General features: G+C 42.6%; 1 protein-coding gene across 1 annotated transcript; it reads right to left on the bottom strand.

The window, feature by feature from the left end:
- Positions 1-10,941: 10,941 nt before the first annotated feature.
- Positions 10,942-21,103, bottom strand: il2rb (interleukin 2 receptor, beta). The gene is made up of 10 exons (XM_062531583.1): positions 21,030-21,103; positions 19,809-19,957; positions 19,323-19,446; positions 18,531-18,606; positions 18,261-18,348; positions 18,008-18,141; positions 16,791-16,995; positions 16,260-16,362; positions 15,865-15,955; positions 10,942-15,125 (listed from the first exon to the last, which is right to left on the bottom strand). The coding sequence occupies exons 2-10, from the start codon at positions 19,933-19,935 to the stop codon at positions 14,337-14,339; spliced, it is 1,737 nt and encodes a 578-aa protein (XP_062387567.1). The 5' UTR covers positions 19,936-19,957; positions 21,030-21,103; the 3' UTR covers positions 10,942-14,336.
- Between the last annotated feature and the right edge of the window lie 744 nt (positions 21,104-21,847).

Genomic DNA, 21,847 nt, shown 5'->3' with positions numbered 1-21,847 from the left:
AAGTTTCTAAAATCATGTCGATGGTACATAAACTCTTAATAAGGCGAATGGCACTTCTGCTGCACTCTGAGCAGATCTTGTCACTTGTATAACAGCCATAGGAAGTTTAGTGTTTGGTTGGGAACACTGTAGTCTGGCCCCACCCGACTCTTTCACAATGTGAATAGAGTCTGGGAACTCTCGATTGGGGAACGTTTGCAACACTTGCTTCGCGACGGACACTAGCTCTGAAATCATTGGTCCACCAATCAGAGATTCTTGATGATACTTCCTACTTTGCCTAATCTTTGCCTAATTTGTTTTATCTGACAATAAACAGCATCAACAGTCAGGGAACAATGTTTGTGGTTTACCTTTGCTATAAATACATTTCTCCAACTGCATTTTTTGCTGCTGCTGTCTACCACAATAAGTTTCATTTTCGTCTTCCCCTCTCGTCACTGATTGGCCAACGGACATGTTTCTTGTCTGAGGGAAACGGTCATGAACTACGAGTTGCCAGATCTCCCTGAGAGAAGATCTAGGTGGGCGGGGCCAGCCTAGGAACACTGCCCTGCCCCCCCCCCTCCGAAATTGAAATGGAAAAGAGCTGCTATATAGGAATACAGAGGTCTCTCTCTACAGACCGCAAATTTAGTTTGTTTATTATAGTGCTTCTCAACCATAGGGGGACCCCGAGAGCTAAGCTTCTTTAGTGCTTTAAAATCATTCCCTCAAGAGTTTTTTTTCTCCCTTTTTTTCAAAACTTCTGAGTTAATCTGAACTGAAATAACTGTTTCTCTCTCCTTGTTTTCTCCACCATCAAAATAGCACCCTTTGTCATTCAAATGTTACAGTAATTGTCTCTGAATAAGTGTCTGAACACATTTATCGTGTATGCATATGAGTTTGTGCGCGTGCGTGCGTGCGTATATGCATGAGTGTGTGCGTGCGTGCGTGCGTGCGTGCGTGCGTGCGTGCGTGCGTGCGTGGTCCGGAGAGAATCTGACCTAACTCTCCCCATACTCTGATGGACGGCTGCTTTTCTTGGCTCTGTGCCTGTCTGGCCTTTAGGTCAACTCTGAACTTGGACAGAGCAACTTCCTCTGCATCTGCGCCCCCTTATAGCTCCAAGCAGTGCAAGCACTCTCTGTATTTGGGTGACTTGAGGTTTGATTCACATAACCCATACCCACAATAATCAGTGAGGCTTCCGCTAAAAAGACATCACTATTCATTTCTTTCATGTAAACTCCCCAACTGGTTTGTAAATAAAACAAAAAATGTAAAAAAAACCCCCTTAAGATTAGTAAGATTTGTTTATGTATTTCCCAGAACACTTTTCTTTGGGAAATAAATCTGGGAGATACAAGTACAAGAAAAGACAAAGCTCCGTTTTATTCCACCTGCCCACCGACTGTGATGAACACGCACCATGGATACAGTGACATCAGCAGACCTGAGGGAGATAAACAGGGGTGGTGACCGGGGCTCTAGATACAGATGGAATGAAAAGTCAACCAAGAGAGACTACCCATTAAATTGACTTCATTTGAGATTCGAAGAAGGTATTAGTCAGTCAAAAACCATTGCAGCGTGTGAGGCTTTTGCGTGATTGGAGTTCATTGGTTGATGGTTGATTGTTTCATTTGATTGTTTCCAGGCCACTGAGGGCACAAGCCAGCCAACGAGTTTGAAAGAAAGCAGAGACATGCTAAAGCTATTTGTCTGGCCAACTTCAGTTGCTGCTGCACTAAAAGCCTGGCAGCTATTCAGTGTGTGTGAATGTAGTCCTGGAGTCTTTTAGGAGTCTCTCCCAAAGCACAAGTTCTTCCTCTTGGTGATGGTCTAATTGAACTTCATATGAAGAAATGAATCAATATTTCTTCTTGTTTTATAGTCACAATACCTTGAGGTGAAGGGTTAAAAGCCACAACCTGATATTGGCCTCATAAAGCACTGGATTTCATTTTATGACTAAGTCTCTGTTTTTTGGACACATGTTCTTATAAAACATGTGTAGAATGTCTGTAATAAGCCAGCGAGTTCATATACAGTGCAAGAGGACTCTGGGCAAAGCATTGCAGAAAGTCTTTCCTTTATATTTTCATACGGGATCCCAGAGTTCAGAAGGTTATTCCTCCACAGGGAGTGGGGATTTTTTTCCTAAAGGAAATTCCAATAGCATTCAAACCATAAACACATGTAAGTGCACTGTTTCTTTTGTGTGGGGAATTCCACTGCAATTTACAAGGCGCTCATTTTTTTTGCAAATGTTGGATATTTTCACAAAACCCTACACTCTAAACACAGTTTTGCAAAAGGTTTTGTGCTTCAAAATAATAAACTGTGAGTAAAGAGATGAATATGCATACATTTGTTTGGTAAACTCTGTGAAAGGATTGCTAACAACTGTTAATAGTTTTAGAAATTGCGCTTAAGTCATTCTTTGTGTTTAAGCAATTAAAAAAAAACTGAAAAAAGGATTAACATAAAATTCAAAAGATGAAATACAGTAGAACTTGCATGGGGCACAGAAAGCTGCAATCATTTATGCCCAAATGCAAAAACTGGAATAGATGCTGGAGGTCACATAGAAAATCTCACAGCCTGTGAAGGGGTTATTTTGGTGTGTGTGTGTGTGTGTAAGAGTGTGTGTACAATGCGTGTGTGTGTGTGTGTGTGTGTGTGTGTGTGTGTGTGTGTGTGTGTGTGTGTGTGTCTGTCCTGAATCAAACCTGCATGCACTTTCGTTGCTTAGACAGAATACTGAGTCCTACGTGCGCAGACATTCCCACGGTGTTGGGCAGGCAGACATTGACACGCTTGGCGGCGGCACACTAACCTCAGTCCCTGCTGCGTGCACCGTCCGCTTGTAGTCGCCTGGACCGTCAGAAGAGGAGGGAGAAGAGGAGCTAAGTTTTCTAAAGTCTCCCTCCCCTCCATCTCTCTCTCTCTCTCTCTCTCTCCCCCTCCCTCCTTCTGACCTACTCCCCTCTCTCTTCTCGGTTCCCTGCCCCCTCTTGACTTTCCCACAAACACAATATCTGTCCCATCGTCTCCCTAATTTCTCTCCCCCCCCCCCTTCACTTCCCCCTCTCTCATTGGTATGGTAGTATTCTCTATTTCTGTCTTTCATCCCCAACATTCCACAACCGTTTAATTTGTCTCTCTCTTTTTTCTCTCTCTCTGTGTGTTAGTGGTGTTGCAAAACAGTTACATAGGATATTTTGTCATTTATTTTCATTGAATCCCCCTACACACACACGCACGCACGCACGCACGCACGCACACACACACACACACACACACACACACACACACACCACGATTTCATGGCCCCCAAATTCCTGTCTGCAGTGTTATTGTATTAACCAATGCTCTTATGCTCTTCCCATGGGTCTGAATAAACTCAGTGGGAGGTGATGTCAGACATCCTAAAGTGACTTCACTGTACAAGACAGGAGCAAACATTAATCAGACATCAGACTGTTCTCCCTAACCCATCCAAGCGTGCATGTGAGTACTGTTTTAGGAGGTCTGTCCAAGGCTCTGGCATTTTGTGTATTTTGGATCGCGCCTTTACTGTACATATGAATCAGTCTCAGACTTCGTTGTAGCCTGTTTCATAAATAAGACATGACAGTTATGGCTTAAAAAAACCAAGCTATGAAACTAAATCATGTGTAAATAGATCTCTTCCTGGAGTGGAGTGGAAAAAAAAAAACTTTTGTTCTTTTTACTGTGGCTGCAATTGAATTATGCAATACTTTTGTTATGCATGAGAATGCCACTGTGTGTATTAGTGCAACCAGCTGGTTTATGAAACAAATAAATAATACCTACCTCCTTAACCTGTGTCTGACTGTCACTTTTTGTGTATCCCTCTGTGCCCTGCTCAAAGCTGAGTTGGTCATTTGAGGTCATTTTCACATCTTGGTCATCAGGACATTTTCTGCTCTTGGCATCAGGAGTGCGTGAGTGCGGCCGACATTCCTGACCACGTCTTCCGAAAGCTCTTCGCCGACAGAGGAATGTCCTCTGGCTCTCTGCTATCTAGGCCAGGTCACTGAGTTGGAGTAAGCACTTGCTGGGCACACAATCATGACTTTTTAATACATATCCTCACTCTCTCTTTCTCTATCTTTCTTTCTTTGTCTCTCACTTTCAAATACATACCGTAGATACACAGACACAGATCCACACAGACACACACCTGCAGAAACACACTTCCTTTTTATGTCCCTTGTCACTGGACCACAAATGAAAGTTGTCTTGACTTTACCACCATCAATAGCACTTCCGGTCTCATCAGAAACCACTTTCCTGGACCTAAGCCCTTTTCAAACCTGCAAAACATGACTTTGTTCTCGAAACTCACTCAGAGAAGGCACAGAGCAGAGTCTTGGCTTCTCATTTAAAGAAACAAAAATAAACACACTGACATTGGTAGAAAGCTAAGTGCAACAGACATTTAGGGCTTGCTTTCCAGATAAGGCAACTTCAGAGCATTCAACATGGTATCTTTGAACGTTCCTCTATAAAGCGGAGTGGAGATGCAAATGAACATGTCCTGATATGAGCTGAGAAACATTGCCTTGCATCCAACTGCTGCAAGAGCACCTTAGAAATGTGACTAATTTCAAGAGCATTGGAATGCACAGAAATGCAGGTCAAGTAATTAGATACCACCATGCGGTGAAAATCACAATTGCATTATTGACGTTATTAAAACAAAATCTGGTGTGCCCTGCAATCTTCGGTTTGTACTAATTCTAGTCCACCATATCCACTCAAAACACTTCAGAGCAAAAACCTTATCACTTCCCTGATGTCTTATCCATACATCTCTGTGAGATGAAGCTTCATCTTGTGAAGCTCCTTGACTGCAGAGCATGCATCTGAAGGCACGGCAATGCACGGAAATGAAGTGACCATGAGACTATGCATATTCAAAGGGTCAGAAGGCTTGAGTTTGCATGCAGCCCCAGACACATCTGGTAGACATTACTCCTAATGTGTGTCTGGTTAATACACCATAGGGTGTTATGCAACCATGGCAATGTTTTCTCTCTTTAACTCTTGGGGACTGGTCTGGACTTTTTTCACATTTGACACAAACATGTCCCATATTGAACTATTGAACTGTATATTTTGCCGTTTACAGTTCCTGTCTAAAACTAGTAGGCTAATAGCTCTTGTCTTGACCGGAGTTCTGTATTGCTATTCCTTAATTTCTGCAGGTTTCCTGATCCTAAATAAAGAACAGTCAGGGCGATAACAGCATCTGTTTACATGACAATTTGTCATCAAAACGGATTATATAAAACCAGACCACAACAAATGGACTTACATCTTAAAAAAAAAAAAAACATAGAACAAGATAAATATAGAAGTACACAGAACAGGTATGACAACTCATCTGAGTAACTTCACATGGTTACGTCCATGTATAAATGTCAGACCACACATAAATACACCAACATGCTCACTGGGGTCCAGGTTCTCACCTCCCCCCCCCCCACCCCCCCAACTGACCACACACACAGACACAACAACAACACCCACCGACAAATTCCCACACAGATACACACACAAGAGAGCACATAACACACACACTCCCTAACACACACACACACACACACACACACACACACACACACACACACACACACACACACACGCACGCGGGCACACACACACACACACACACACACACACACACACACACACACACACACACACACACACACACACACACACACACACACGCACACACGTGTCAAATCCGTTCCACATACATACAAACACAAACATACATACAAAATAACTTCTACTGTACAGTAGTACCATCAAGAAAGAACATTTATTTATTTACGTCACATTATTCATTCACAAAGAAAATTGGTGTCCTTAAAGGTTGGATTTTTCCTCAATTTTTGAATTCTTCTTTTAAGTCAACTTTAGCATGGGTGTATTCACTTATGCTGAGCACTGTATGTTACAGCAAGAGGTTAACATACTTTATTTGCAAACATCACCAATATAGCTGACAATGACAGCTTATCTCACTAACCAATGTATTTTGTCATTATTCGGGATAAGAACCATTTCAAAACTATTCCTTCAATTCTGCAGGTTTCCTGTTCTGGAGTACACTAATGAAAAGTCAGGGTGATAACAGCATCTGTTCTTCACATGACAATTTGCCATCAAAATGGATGATATAAAACCAGACCACAAAAAACAGCCTAAATGTTTTTAAAAATGTGATTTTTTTTACCATTACCACCACCACCATATAGTGCAAATGGAAGTACACAGAACAGTTATAACAACTCACCCGAATAACTTCACATGTTTATGTTCGTGTCCAGCTTTTACCACAGTTGGTTTCTGTTTCTACTTTTGTTGGTGTCCTAGTTCATTATGGAAGTTGTGGGAAGGTATTTGATTGCACAGCCATTGACTATGCACACAGACACACAGACACACACACACACACACTATGCACACAGACACACACACACACGCACAGCTGTCCTTTTTTTCACCACTCAGTGTTGCAATGTTACCTTATCTCACGCGAGCACACGCACACACGCACGCACGCACGCACGCACGCACGCACGCACGCACGCACGCACGCACGCACGCACGCACGCACGCACGCACGCACGCACGCACGCACGCACGCACGCACGCACGCACGCACGCACACACACACACACACACACACACACACACACACACACACACACACACACACACACACACACACACACACACACACACACACACACACACTTCATCTACATGTGAGCCTCAAGACTAGTACATCATACCACCAGATATGTTGACAAGGCACAAGCACAAGTGTCAGCACACTTGAGCTTTGTGACAGACTTTGAACAAAGTATTTTGTGTTGTGTGTGTGTGTTTTTTTAAAGGGCACTGTTGTCTTGTGTATCTGGCTGAAACAGCGGGGTCCATGTTAAGTGGTGCTGACACAAAGTACATTTAAGTGAAATACACTGTCACAGTAGACGGAAATATTCTTCTGAGCAGAATGCACCTGAACTATCTGGAAACTAGATTAACTGCCCTGCTTTGTGACATCAAGAAGAGCAGAATTCAGTCATGTTGCTGGCATAGGCTTAAAGAAAAGATGCTGTTTGTGCTTGTTTTCTCCACATCTGTTCTTAACCCCCGCATCTCAGTCATTTTTCCAGTGATGGTTCCAGTTAGTGTTGCAATATGTTGTCACACAGACAATGACTAAGTGAGAGAGATGCTATCTGCTCCTCTTGTCAGCCCAACCAGCAGAAATACAAAGGAGGCATTTGGGCTTTGTGACATACAGCAGCGCAGCATAAGTGGATACAACCCATGCTAAAGTTGACTGAAAAGAGGAATAAAAAAAATAATCTTTTGGAAATTGATCATAATACCTTAATAAAAAACACCAAATGTCTTGAATGCATTATGTATCGTAAACAAATAAATGTGTTTCCTTAAAATACAGGGGGTATAAGGGAGTACACCCCTATGTTAAATTCTCATAGCAGGCAGATTTTTTATCTTTAAGGCGGGGATCACACTAGCCAGCGGCAAGCGGCAGGTTTCCTATTGTTCTCTATGGTTCGGCAGCAGAACAGTGACAACGCTGGCGTAACGCTAGCGTTGAGCAAACTGAGAGTGAACTTGGTTCAACTTTGAAGCGCAACGCTCGGCTCGTCACAATCAGTTTTAGAATGTTTAGGCATTTTGACCAATCAGATTCATCTAAGGACGTAGCAACAAAGATTGAACTTAGTAACGAGATAGAATGTTTAGATTTATTATTATGGTCTGAGCGTTGCGTTACGCTTGCCGCTGGCTAGTGTGATCCCCGCCCAAAGGCCAGTTATTTCATGGATCCAGAAACCTGATTTTTTATTAAAGCATTAAGATCAATTTCCAAAAGATATTTTCTATTCCTCTTTTTAGTCAACTTTAGCATTGGTTTATTCAATTATGCTGAGCACTGTATGCAAGCTTTGAGCAAAAATTTGTTCTGTATTGACTAAAAACTCAGTTTATTAAAGTTCAATAATTTTCAAAGCAAGGCCATTTCATTTCACTAGCACATTTCAAACACAGGGTTAATTCAATGTGACTTATGGCATCCTCATATTGGTGTGAATATTTTTCTGTCTCTGTGCTTTTTTTCTTTTCTTTTTGCTTTCTTTCTATCACATCTTTCTTCTGGCATCTCTCGGTAACAAAGAAAAACAACGGAAGCTGGTTGGCAGTGGCACTCTCACATATAAAGGTCAGACCACACATTAATACACCTAACATACTCACAGAGGTCCAGGCTCTCTCACCCTCCCCCCCACCCCCCATGTTACCGACCACACACACACACATAGACACACAACAACAACACCCACCGACAAAAGCCCACACACAAGAGAACACATAACACACACACACACACACACACAGTCCCAAACACACATACACACACAAAAATAACACCTACTGATGAAAACACACAGATACACCAACAAGAGCACATTAACACACACACACACACACACACACACACACACACACACACAGTAACACCAACCGACAAAAGCACACACAAATACACAAATACATCCATAAGAACATGTAACACACACACACACACACACACACACACACACACACACACACACACACACACACACACACACACACACACACACACACGTCAAATCCCTTCCTGTCTTTCTACAGGTATATGTGCAAAATAACTTCTAGTTCTAGCCTACTGTACCATTAAGAATGTTAATTCTTACCAATATTTTATTAGGCCATCGCAATTACATACTATATTGACAACAAGGTTTTTATCACTTTAAAGCTTTACTGAGCATAGAAATATATGACAATTACAAAGGGATTACTCCTTAGACAGTCATACTGAAGTTATACAATTGAACTTTCATGAATATAATACAGACTTTCAATATGGACAACAGGGTAAATATCATCAAGATAACAAAGGAAGTCAGAGATCATTTTTCCCTTGAGCAATACGTTCTACCACATTTCTTGTTTCTCGTAACATACTGTACACAAACATACAGTATTCCTCCCTCAAACGCTTGTCTTCTGTAGCATTGGATTACAGCGCAGTGTTATCAGTCTTTGAGCAGAGCTCATTTAGAGCCTGTGCAGTGACTGCAATGCTTAAATTGCTTAAATTCAGCAGCGAAGGTATTTCTAACTATTTCAAGTTAAACAGTTCAGTAGCCTTTATTAATATCATGTTTGTGTACAAGTCAGCTCATGGTATAATGCTATGACATTACATTACAAATCAAAGTCAATATTTACAAGGAAAAAACACAATACAACACAATCAAAACATCATATTGATGTTACTGTGTGTTTTTTGATGCAAAATACAAAACCCTTAAAAGCAAACATCAAACCCTGTATTATTCAGGGGTTTTTATTTATTCATGTATTTATTTGATAGTTAGGGCCCGAGCACCGAGGTGCGGCCACTGAAAGTGGCTGCACCGGAGGTGCAAGGCCCTATTGTTTTTGCTCAGATTATTCTTATTATTATTATTATAGTATAATTATCTTACCAGTAACATTTTTCACCAACTTGGCATGCTCTAAAACTCTTGCAATTTAGCTGGCATATGTAGAATTGCATTTGATACTCAGACACAGAGCTGTGGCCTAGGGTGTGGCTCAGGGACTCTATAGCGCCACCTAGCGCGCCGTCTACTGTGGTTGACACATACATTCACGGAAATGAACCAAATTTGGTGGACATGTGTGTTGTATCATTCTGAACAAGTTTTACATTTAAACTATATAGTGAATCTTAGAGGAATTTGAGTTATGATTATGATTATGATTTTTGCACATCACGTATTTTGAAATACTTCTCCTAGACGGTTTATCGAAATCATGTCATATCAGCACTAAAATGATCTTGAGGGGTTGCCCGATAGGAATTGCGACCAGATTTTTGAATTTTTGAAGTATATTGAAATGGCGAAGGTTTGAATTATGGCGTTTTATTAAGAAACAGGAAGTTGGTGTTATAGGCAGAAAAAAGGTTAGGAATTGGATGTAATTTGGCAGCTACATGTGGAATTGCTTCTGCTAGTCAGAGACAGAGCTCTGGCCTAAGGTGTGGCTTTGGGACTCTATAGCGCCACCTAGCAGCATGTTATCTGTTGTGGTTGACACAAACATTCACGAAAATGAACCAAATTTGGTGGACTTGTGTGTTATTGCTACTACTAGTCAGAGACAGAGCTTTGGCCTAGGGTGTGGCTAAGGAACTCTATAGCGCCACCTAGCACATAGTCTGTTGTGGTTGACACATACATTGATGAAAATGAACCAAATTTGGTGTGCTTGTGTGTTATTGCTATTGCTAGTCAGAGACAGAGCTCTGGCCTAAGGTGTGGCTTCGGGACTCTATAGCGCCACCTAGCAGCATGTTATCTGTTGTGGTTGACACAAACATTCACAAAAATGAACCAAATTTGGTGGACTTGTGTCTTATTGCTATGGCTAGTCAGAGACAGAGCTTTGGCCTAGGGTGTGGCATAGGGACTATATAGCGCCACCTAGTGCGTTGTCTGTTGTGGTTGACACATACATTCACGAAAATGAACCAAATTTGGTGGACTTGTGTGTTATTGCTATCGGTAGTCAGAGACAGAGCTTTGGCCTAGGGTGTGGCTTAAGGACTCTATAGCGCCACCTAGCGCATTGTCTGTTGTGGTTGACACAAACATTCACGAAAATTAACCAAATTTGGTGGGCTCGTGTGTTATTGTTTTTGCTAGTTAGAGACAGAGCTCTGGACTAGGGTGTGGCTTAAGGACTCTATAGCGCCACCTAGCACATTGTCTGTTGTGGTTGACACAAACATTCACAAAAATGAATCAAATTTGGTGGGCATGTGTTTTGTTATAGCTATTCAGAGACAGAGCTCTGGCCGAGGGTGTGGCTTAGGGACTCTATAGCGCCACCTAGTGTGTTACCTGTTGTGGTTGACATACATTCACGAAAATGAATCAAATTTGGTGAGCTTGTTTGTTATTACTGTTGCTAGTCAGAAACAGAGCTCTGGCCTAGAGTGTGGCTTAGGGACTATAGCGCCACCTAGCAGATTGTGTGTTGTTGTTGACGCATACATTCAGGAAAATGAACCAAATTTGGTGGGCATGTGTGTTATTGCTATAGCTATTCAGAGACAGCACTTTGGCCAAGTGTGTCTTAGAGACTGTATAGCGCCACCTAGCGCATTGTCTGTTGTGTTTGACACACTCATTCACGAAAATGAACCAAATTTGGTGGGCTTGTGCGTTATTGCTATCGATAGTCACAGATAGAGCTCTGGCCTAGGGTGTGGTTCAGGGACTCTATAACGCCACCTAGCGTGTTGTCTGTTGTGGTTGACACATACATTCAGGAAAATTGACCAAATTTGGTGGGCATGTGTGTTGCTCATGCACATGCCCACCACCACGCACATGTTGCTTTGTTAGATTCCGAAATTTCACAGGTCTCCGCACCGCAGGTGCTCGGGCCCGCCATCGCCGCTTGCGGCTATATTTTTCTTTGTTGCTGGGTATGCTCATGTTTTGAAAGTGATCCTCTCACAGTTGTGAGTGGTGGCTGTGATAGCTAGAAATGTCTCCATATATTGTTCTCCAATCAAACAGAATTTATATGGAGAGCAACATTCCATTTCTATCAATATGCATACATTTCCCCCTTCATTTTCTGTAAAACACACAAGTGAGGATAGGGAACATTGTATATATATATACAAATGTATTAGTAAACTGTACCTAATTCGTTAATAGAGCTTAATATTTGCCTAACATATCTGTAAGAAGGACCTTTAACTTCCCTCTGTTGGCAGACAAACCTCCGTAAAAGGAACTTTAAACCCCTCTTTAACCATCGTGGCAGACCAACTTCTGCAATGTAGCTCTGAACTTTCTCTATGAACCGACCACATTAAGCACAAGTAGGAGAAAGGGAGCTCAATTCTGAATAGAGAGAACCTCTCAAGTGCGTTGACATGACTATAAACTCCCAATCCCTACATAAGGAACTCGATTCTGCCGGAGAGAGTGACTCTCAGGTGAATTTACCCCCTGGTATTTCCCAAAAAGTCATCAAAAAAAAAGTTGCTTCCTTTTTTGTGCTGTGAGAGCCTCACAGCCCTGGATTTTGAGCACATACGCACACACACACACACACACACACACACACACATACAGAAGTAGCCATCTCAGCTGTGCTATGGGACCCCCATGGTACTAGAGTAGTCAGTATCCATTGCTTTGATTGCTAAAAACTAATATATGGGTTGTGACTTAATGAACATGGGATATTGTGGGTCCCAAAGCCAGACCAGTAAGGAACCACTGACCTACACAACAGGCAATATACTTAAAGGCTGAAGGCACAAGCAGGTTAAGGCTTAAGTTTATTTAATTAGTAGCATAATCATTGTGCTAATTCAATACCATGTGCATGCAAACTGCAGCTAGTATCTAAACACCCATAAATCTCAAGAGAGGCTGGAAAACCAGTTGTCACTCAATCATAGAACTCACTCTAGGTGCAACAGCGCCACATAACAGAGCCATGACTTGGCCATGTGGCTGTCACAGTGACAGCCTGTCAGTGAACAAGCTATAGGGAAAAGTCAAGGCGAAAAGCGATAGTAAGAGAACTGACATCGCCTATAGTAAATATTGTAAATATCTAGTGAGGTAAGCCATGTTTGACTGGAAATGTAAACAGGCCTTTGTAGAGTGTGCTAAACTGAACAATTCTGCTGGTGATACTGTATGTGCGCAAATGTTCAGTGTCGGGAAGGTTACTTTTCAAATGCATTCCACTACAGCAGTGGTTCTCAAACTGTGGTACGGATACCACTGGTGGTGCGCGGACTCTCTGTTGTGGTACTCCTACGCTACCGTATATTCTAATGCTGGTCATGATGGTGGCACTTGTAGAGTCAATTGTTCTCTGAGGTGGTACTCATTGTAAAAAAGTTTGAGAACCACTGCACTACAGAATACATGCCCTAAAATGTATTTTGCACTGTTTTCCAATAGATTACTTAAAGCGAGTAATGTATTTTGAATACTTAATATATTACGTCAAGAGTGCATCATATCGTGTTAGCAGTGGTGGATGAAACAGTCATGTGAGGTTACGTGAAGTTGGCCCATAATGTCAACAACAACTCACAATCTGATTTACAATGAGGATATTTAACACTGTGAACATTCTTGTGTCAAAGAACCTACGACAGAGGTGCTTGTCTGCACATTGACTAAAAGGCTACCAAATCTCAAACAAAGTAAACAAACATGTTCAAATTAATTTCAACAGCACAAGGGGCGTTATGCCTTTTCGCAAAAACAAATCTATAATAGCCTATGCTGACAAAACAAAACTAATTTTACATTCTTAATTTCCTGAGAGGTTTTTCATGTAGGCTATCAATAGGCTATAAACAGAAAGGGAAAGACAAAGGAGCCAATTTGAGACATAAACATGGCTACATGGTGTGGTTAAACAAATATTTTCCCTTTGAGTTTGAAAAGCCTTGGCCTACATGTTATGACTTAAAATATAATCTTTTAAATGTATCGATGTAACTTTTCAGAGTAACACCCATTTAAATTGTAACTGCATTTAAATCCGGAATCCGGAATAGGCTACGTGTATTCTGTTACTTCCCAACACTGCAAATGTTACAGATAACATTTAGTATACTGTATGTTGTCAATGCATGGATGATAACTTTCTATTGTGACGTGCCATGTAATGAGGAGACCAGTACGTACATAGCGGCAAAAGTGATACATGTACAGTAAGTGTTTCGTAAGACATACTGTACACAAAGCTAAGACCTCTGAAGTTCCCTTACATAAATGTACCCAAAGCTCATCCTTGCCTATAAGGAGATCCGGGTGTTAATTGAAGCTAATTGCCTATGGCAAGTTGCACAGCAAGTTAGCATCCACTTCAAGACAAACGGAAAAAAGTGTGTAGAGCAAAACTTCAGTATTTCAGACTTCTTCGTTTAACAGCGTTAACAACAGTTTAACAGCGTTAATAATTAAAAATCCCCACGCTATTATCCCATAGGAAAAATCATAAGATACCGGATCTCCTTATACGGACCTCAGAGGTCTAATATGTTAATGCAAATCAATTACTCCAAGGAAGCATTCCTTAGCACTAAGTAGCTAAAGACAATGTTCCGACGCATGTAATGGCATTGCTGGCTCAAAGCCTGTGATGTAATGCTCCTAGATGGACTTGTTGCTACAGGTATTTTGCATTTCTTTTACTGTCAGATACCCACTGCCACAAGGCTGGATTATCATAGAGGCTGATCTGGCCAGGCTGGCCTCTAGTGGTGAAGGGGTGTAAATGCACGTTGTTACAGGAGCAGTATCTTCACACTCCATGATGGTTGACATCAGCTCAGGGGGTCTTATAGGGAAGCTTAAAGAGGCCTCAATGGGAATGGGAATTCCTAAGCTTTGGAGACGCACAGCGAAGCTGTGCTCCTCTTTCTGCCTCTTCAACTCCTCCTCCTCCTCCTCTTCCTCCTCCTCCTCCTCCTCCTTCATCCCCCCTCCCTCACTCACCTCCACCCCAAATCCCGAATCTGGACTCAGCGGTTCCCCCTGGGGATTGTGGAGGTCTGGAGCTCCCGCGAAACGGAACTGCGGAATCTGCTGCAGTCGCTCGTACGAGGTCCCGGATGTCCCGGAGGTCCCGGAGGTCCCGGACGTGTCAGCTTTGGGCGCGTTCCCGCCAGCCTCGGGCGGGTACGTGAAGTAGATCGGGCAGGACTCGATCTGCCTATGGCCGGGCCGGGACTCGGTGTAGAAGTAACCCATGTTGGAGTAGCAAGAGGACTGACCACTGCCTGTCCAGGCCTCGCCACTCTTGCCCTGCATGGGCATAAAGGTGCCCGGGGCCAGGTAGGGCTCGGTGTACAGCATCGGTGCCACCTCCACAGGGGAGATGCTGTCTGCGGGCTGGGTGGCAGCAAAAGACTCGGGGCCAAACATGGGGCTCAGCCACCTCTGCGGAATACAGGATGATAAAAGAAATTTGAATGAAAAAAAAAACAACTACGCGATAATATGTGAAGAAAGGGGGGAAATAAGACACAATCATATGGAGAGACAGAGAGAGTGAGAAAGAAAGAGAGAGCAGGATGGGGGCGGTTTTCAGTGATGAACAGATGAGGGAGAGGAGAGAAAAAGAGGGAGAAGAAAAAAAGATGAGAGGTTTCGAAAATGGACTCGAGAACGAGGTGTGAGGTGTAAGTGTGTCTCGCCAAGCACCTGACCCACCTAAGCCTCAACCGCAAGAGTTTCTTGGAATGGTATATTTGTTTTTGTGGGTGCTTGTCACGGGTGTATGCGTGTGTGTGTGTGTGTGTGTGTGTGTGTGTGTGTGTGCACGCGTGTTGGCATCAGTAAACGGGTAAAGTTGGACGGTACAGACAAACCACATAGCTTTCATTTCCTAGCAAGAGCAGAGTACTATCTGTGGTAAAATACAAAATACACATGCAGGCACGCACACACACGCACACACACGCACACACACGTACGCACGCACGCATGCACACACACACACACACATACACACACACACAGACACACACACACACACACTGAAATGACACACACCATTAGTTACTCTTGGACTGATATTAACACATTGCATTGTGCAGGTGTGACTCTGATACAAATTAGAGCCCCAGGTGCTTCTGAGAGCCAAGCGACTTGCTGAAGATGGCGTCGGCCGGCCTACCTGGAAGTCCCCTCCGTGAACGGCGTGGAGTGGCTGGAAGTATCTGGACGGGTCTGGGACGTGCTGGCTCTTCATCTTGAACCTGTTGCAGCTGTGGGAATGAGATCAGGGAGACATGGCCTTTTATTCAAGGCACTGTCTTCAGCTCAAGGTCAGCTTTAATACGCTTGATGGATTTGGTTCTGATGCACTCATCTCTCCTCCCCCTCCCCTATACTAGTTATTTACTTATTTATTTATTGATGAAGCACTGTATGTGGAACATACTGATCTCTGTGCTATTTAATTGCCCCCTGGGGATGAATAAAGTGAATTAAATTGAATTTAATTGAGTTGGTGATTAGGGTCCTGGGGCAAGAGCGGGGGAGGGGGTAATAATAGGGAGAGAGACTCACCGGCTCAACGTGCGGACTTTTTTGCTGCAACACAGTGTCATCGCTACAACCAAACAGAGTCCCCCACACAGTAGGCTAATTTTCTTGACCGGGATAGGCAGATCTGAGATGGGCACACACACACACACACATAAACACACCAAATAGTGTCACAAAGTTTTACTATTAGCATCTGTCAAGCACCTGCACACCTTGTTATACACACTAATACCAAATAAATAATATTAATAGCAATAATTATCATTAATAATAATAATAATAATAATAATAATAATAATAATAATAATAACAATATAAATTGTAGCAGTACTGTAATTTCCCAACTATGAGCCATGGCTTATACCTTGATTTTGCCAAATTTCTTCAACTATGAGGTTAATACACAGTTAATATGGCACTAATATGGTTTTGTTTCTTTTAGCTTGCATAAAACACTGTCCTGTGGCTCATACACAATACGGCTAATACACAGGAAATTACAGTAGTAATAAATTAAGTGCTGGTAAAAATGTGCAGTAGTGGCTGTTATACGTTGGAGAGGTGGGGCTGGTGGCGGATCTCCCACGTCAGATGTCCAGGTGAGTACCGGACCCCAGTCACTCCATGTGCTCTGGTAGGAGTTCTTTTCGGCAGTCGCCATGGGCCTCACCCTCACCCTGGCCTGGTAGCTCACCCCCAGGAGCAGCAAGGGCCCCAGCTTCTCCTCTGGCTGCGTGTGGTTCCGGACCCGGGCAGCCTGGGAGACAGGAGGGACGAAGAGGAGGAGGAGGAGGAGGAGGAGTCAAGAGGAGGAAAAAGAGAAGGGAGAGAAAGAGCTTAGCAACACAACAGGGGAGAGATGATGACGATGATGAAGACAATGAAGATGATAGAGATAGAGATAGAAGATAGAAATAGAGAGCAACATACACATGCATTCTGCGTTCTCCAGCCAAGCCAGGCCAAGCCAAGCCAAGGAGGCTAAATCCAATGGCTGCTTTAATTGTCCGTCACTGACACAAGCCTTTCAAGCAATCCGAAGCAGTACTTTCACCTTAAAATAACTTATTCTTATACCTTATATAACATTATTCTAATGTTAAATTGACTTGCACGTCCACAATTCTTGATATTGCACTGAGTAAGGTTGATCATTGGGTAGGATCATGGCGCTTTTAGTCGTTTTTTGGCTAAATGGGTACCTTCTCAGCACTAAATTGTGCTGAATATGTATGCCGAAGGTGATACACACATGATATGTAGATATCAGCTCCACTGTGTTATTATAAGGTGTCATAAGAGAGGTTCACTCATTGCACAACACTATCCGCTAGGGACTGTTACACTCAAGCCTCCAAACCTCACTTCCATCTGGGTCACAAGACCAATGTAACCTGTGTTGGTGCTGACTGTGCAGTTAAGCCCTGCACCTGGACTCAAACCCATGAACCTGTTGCACCTCGAATTGGGAGGCAGGTATGCTAGCAAGGAGGCTAAAACACATGCTTGCTAGTGTCTTGTTAAAATTTTGAACTGGAGAGACATTTAATCACTGTGTGTAGTATAAGGTGACCAGATGTCCGAGACTAAAAATGGGGACGTAATCCCAAAAATGTGTAAAAAACGGGACATTTTCAGTTTGACTATCAATCTGACTTTTTTTTTTGTGAACTTTTTTTGAAGTTTTATCTTCAAAAAACGGGGACACCGTGGTGTAGTAGTTCTTGCTGACTACAGTTACATGCACACAAACACATTTACACACCCACCTCCCATGGCTCGTCTTCCCTCTTGAACTGTCGCTCATAGATGTATTTGTATATTAACATGGGTCTTTCGGCACCAGCTGTCCATGATAAGTTCCCCTGGGCAACACTCGGCATGTCAGGAGGCTGCAGCTTGACTGCAAGACAACAAAGGTAAGATGATTTTTTTGTTATTATTGAAAGGTGCGTGTGTGTGTGTGTCTGTGTGTGAGAGAGTGACAGAGAGAGAGAGAAGGGGGGGGGGGGGGGTACTTACTGTGCTTAAAAAAAAGGTACAAGGAAGATTCCACAACTTCGCCTTTACACTTAACGTCAAGGGATGCTTTGTGTGTAACACTGTACCTCTGTTCCAGAATTATGCACAAGAAAGAACAATTAAAATAATTATTCAAACAAATGATCATTTTTGCACAGTGAATCAAGAATTGTACTAAAGTGAATCAAGTGAAACAAGAATTCAAGTATTTTACTAAAGCTAGTTTTATTGGAAGACACTACAGAAAGTGTGAATAGAAGACTTGCTTGCCTTGTTGTCGAATTGAAGATGGCATCCTTTGTAGCAATGATCTTGACCCAGAGACATCAATTCACACAAGGCATTTCTGAAATAAATGAATAAATAAATAAATAAAATAATGAAGTAACATTTGAGACAACCCTGAAGTCACTCAAGTGTCTTGAATTTTCACACCTTATTGTGGTGGTGAGGTAAGAAATAGCATCCGTTGTGTCGCCATATATGAGCATGTTTGACAGAGGCCAAGAAGCGGAGCCACTCATTGTTGTAGATGCATCAACATTGTTATGTTTACTACTCATAGGGTGCCTCTCAACATGCCTCCTCGATCCTCGATGCTCGATCCTCGAGGGGCGTTCCCACTGATCTATAACTAACACTGGATAGACTATCCCATTGTTTCCCCCCATCATTCTTTATGTAGATCAGTGAGGATCGAGGCATCGAGGAGCGAGGGAGGACGTATAAACGCTGCATGAGAGGCACCTATTGTCTTGACAGAATATTGATAAAGACTAGCGACCAAATATGTCCATTGGGACAGAATAATCAGAAAAGAGTGTATCTTTGATCAAGAAACCAGTCTGAAAATGTCAATAATATTGTCTCAGATATCCTTTTCATCTCACATTTCGACACACATTTCTATATTTGGCTACACATTGCACTATGGCTCTGTTGACATCACTAATTAAATCAGGCAGTGCTATCATTGTTTTGGGATCAAAAGTACAGTGTTTGGGTATACAATTGCTTTAGTTTGATTGCATATTTGGAATCTGAATTGAAAGTCAGTCTTACTCGTTTAATCTTCTGGTTACAAATTTGGCCCAGAGGAAGCACTGATCTTTGGCTATCTCTGATTTGTTTGAACAGTTCCACACACAGCTGATATTTCCCAAGAAGTCGTTCAGACAAGAGAGATCTGCGCAATATGAGAGAGAGAGAGAGAAAACAATGGTAAGGCTCATTTTCAATTTAATGGGCTACACCCTTGTCAAGATTCAAAAGGCCAGAAACTAAGCATGACTAAGCATAATATTAGACTGGACGTATAGTAGGTCTACTGTGCTGAAACTTCAGGCACTTGTGAAAACATGTTGTTTTGTGAGAATGCAATTATACGATTACGAACTTATTGATTGCGTATACGTTATCAGGTCAAAGCAACAAAAGTAACGTTATGTTATTGGTTTTGCTAGATCTGCCTGATAGACTTTCAGTTTTTTTATTTCAGTGTTTTTGCTACTTTGTTGTTATTGCTCTGGGTTACTTCACTTCACTCACCCTCCTGTTGATGTTGTGACTGCTGAGTCATCCTTGCCAAGAGAAGAAGCAGCAGGAGGAGGAAGAGGAGAGGAAGAGGAGGATGAGGAGGAGGAGGAGAGAGGGGGGACTGCCAGGTGCCTCCCATCAAGATGCGTTCTGGATGTTTACTGTGAGAAACAGAGAGAATAATCTGGTTTTAAGCACTCTCACAGACCCCCTTTAATCAGCAAAGAGATTTGGAGATTTGCTGTCGCAACAGTAACTAGGAAACACTCCCTATTGCCGTAATCAGATTTATGCGGTTTTGCTGTAATTTGCAGGACTGAAACTTGTACGCAGGCATAAATAATGGCATGATTCATTGAAGAATCCAATGCAGTCAGTGTGAACGTACACCCACCGCCAAAACATTTCACACCATGACACAACTGCTTCTTCCTTTTTAAAGCCTTGCTAATATGATCCGCTCTGGATAGCACTATCACCGTTGCTGCTTTGGTTAGAATGAGAGCTTGGACAGAACGCGTACGGGATCGGGTAGAGTCCGGCTTGATTTTATAGGCCTGATCTGCTCTGGTTAGAGAACATGTAACATTCTCCTGATATCAACCGAAATCAGATTAACATCGCTATAACACCAGTTAAGGCTGTGGAGAAAGACATGCATTTCCGCAGCCTGCCTTCTGATCAGAAAGTGTTTGTTTATGTCCTGTGTCTCTGCATGCACAAACCCAGCTCATAATACAGTCTCCAAGTGACGCTGGTTTACGTCTCCAGGCGTACTGACCGGTGCGTCAGGATACTGAAGTTGGAGATCATTCAGCTATACATTCTCATGAGTCACAAGCAGCGCACACTGTACCGCAAACCGTAAAATACACCCCGATTATCTCGGCAAAGAACAAGGTCTGGCCTACACGCAGTAATTTCCCCTGCATTAGCCGCATTGTGTATAAGCCGCAAGTGTTTTATACAAGTTAAGATAAACAAAACCATATTAACACCTTATTAACTGCTCCTGTGTATTAACCTCAAAGTAATTTAACAAAATTAACGTATAAGCCGCGACTAATAGTTGGGAAATGACGGGGTACCCTAACAGATATCAATTTAAAGTAAATGCAGAGTTAGAGTTTCACATGAAAGATAAACCGGGGATGTAAAAGACAACACATGCTAAACATCAACATACACTCAAGACATTGCTCAATACATTCTACATTCATTTAAATATTCTACCTGTATGTCACAGTAACGGTGTCGAAGGAATCGCTTTGTTTCTCTATCCAATCATGCGCACGAGCTGCCTGAATGCGTTATGTTGCGCGAAATGTGAAGCAACAACTCATTGTTCCCGTCAGAAGTCACACCTCACTCCCCTCTGGCCTGCGCAGGGTCAGCCCCGGTCGTCATGGAGATAAAAAGAGACTGATGATGACCTCAAACACCGCTGGCTTACCTGTGGTTTAGTGGGGCGACTCGCTCTCATGCACAGGAAAAGACTACAACCTGCAGCAACAGACACATGAGGGGCCCTGTATTGGGAAGCAGCTAACTAACACTTTCCCTTCCAATGCACAGACCCTGGGGCTGTCTGTCCGAGCAGAGTGCATGTGTGACGTGAAGGTGCACTAAACTGAAGCGCTATTGTGGAGTCAGCTGGGCCCTGTAAAACTGACATACAGTACGAACGCCCCTCCAGCCTATCAGGTGTACAGCGAAGTGCTGAGTTCAAGTCATGGGCTTTACGACGGTGAAGTGGTAAATGACGTAGAGCAATCAGAGACTGTTGAAGCGGAGCAGTAATCAAAGCTCTTTGGTATAACTGGGTGACAATTCATTTTCCTTACAAATCTTCTAAATCTAAATTCTAAATGAACACAAAATTAGGCCAAAGGGAGGGTGGATGTGGAAAAACGATAAGTAACCACATTTCTAACAATTGACTACATCTACACGTCTATATGTCACATCAGGAGACCACAATACATACATACACATACAGACATAATCTTTGCATTTAAGGCGTCTACAGTATACCCTCTGGCCTACAGACA

Source organism: Sardina pilchardus, chromosome 3 (genome assembly GCF_963854185.1).
Source record: "Sardina pilchardus chromosome 3, fSarPil1.1, whole genome shotgun sequence".
Lineage (NCBI taxonomy): Eukaryota > Metazoa > Chordata > Actinopteri > Clupeiformes > Clupeidae > Sardina > Sardina pilchardus.
Note: the sequence above shows the minus strand (reverse complement) of the source record. Positions and strands in the feature narration are given on the sequence as shown.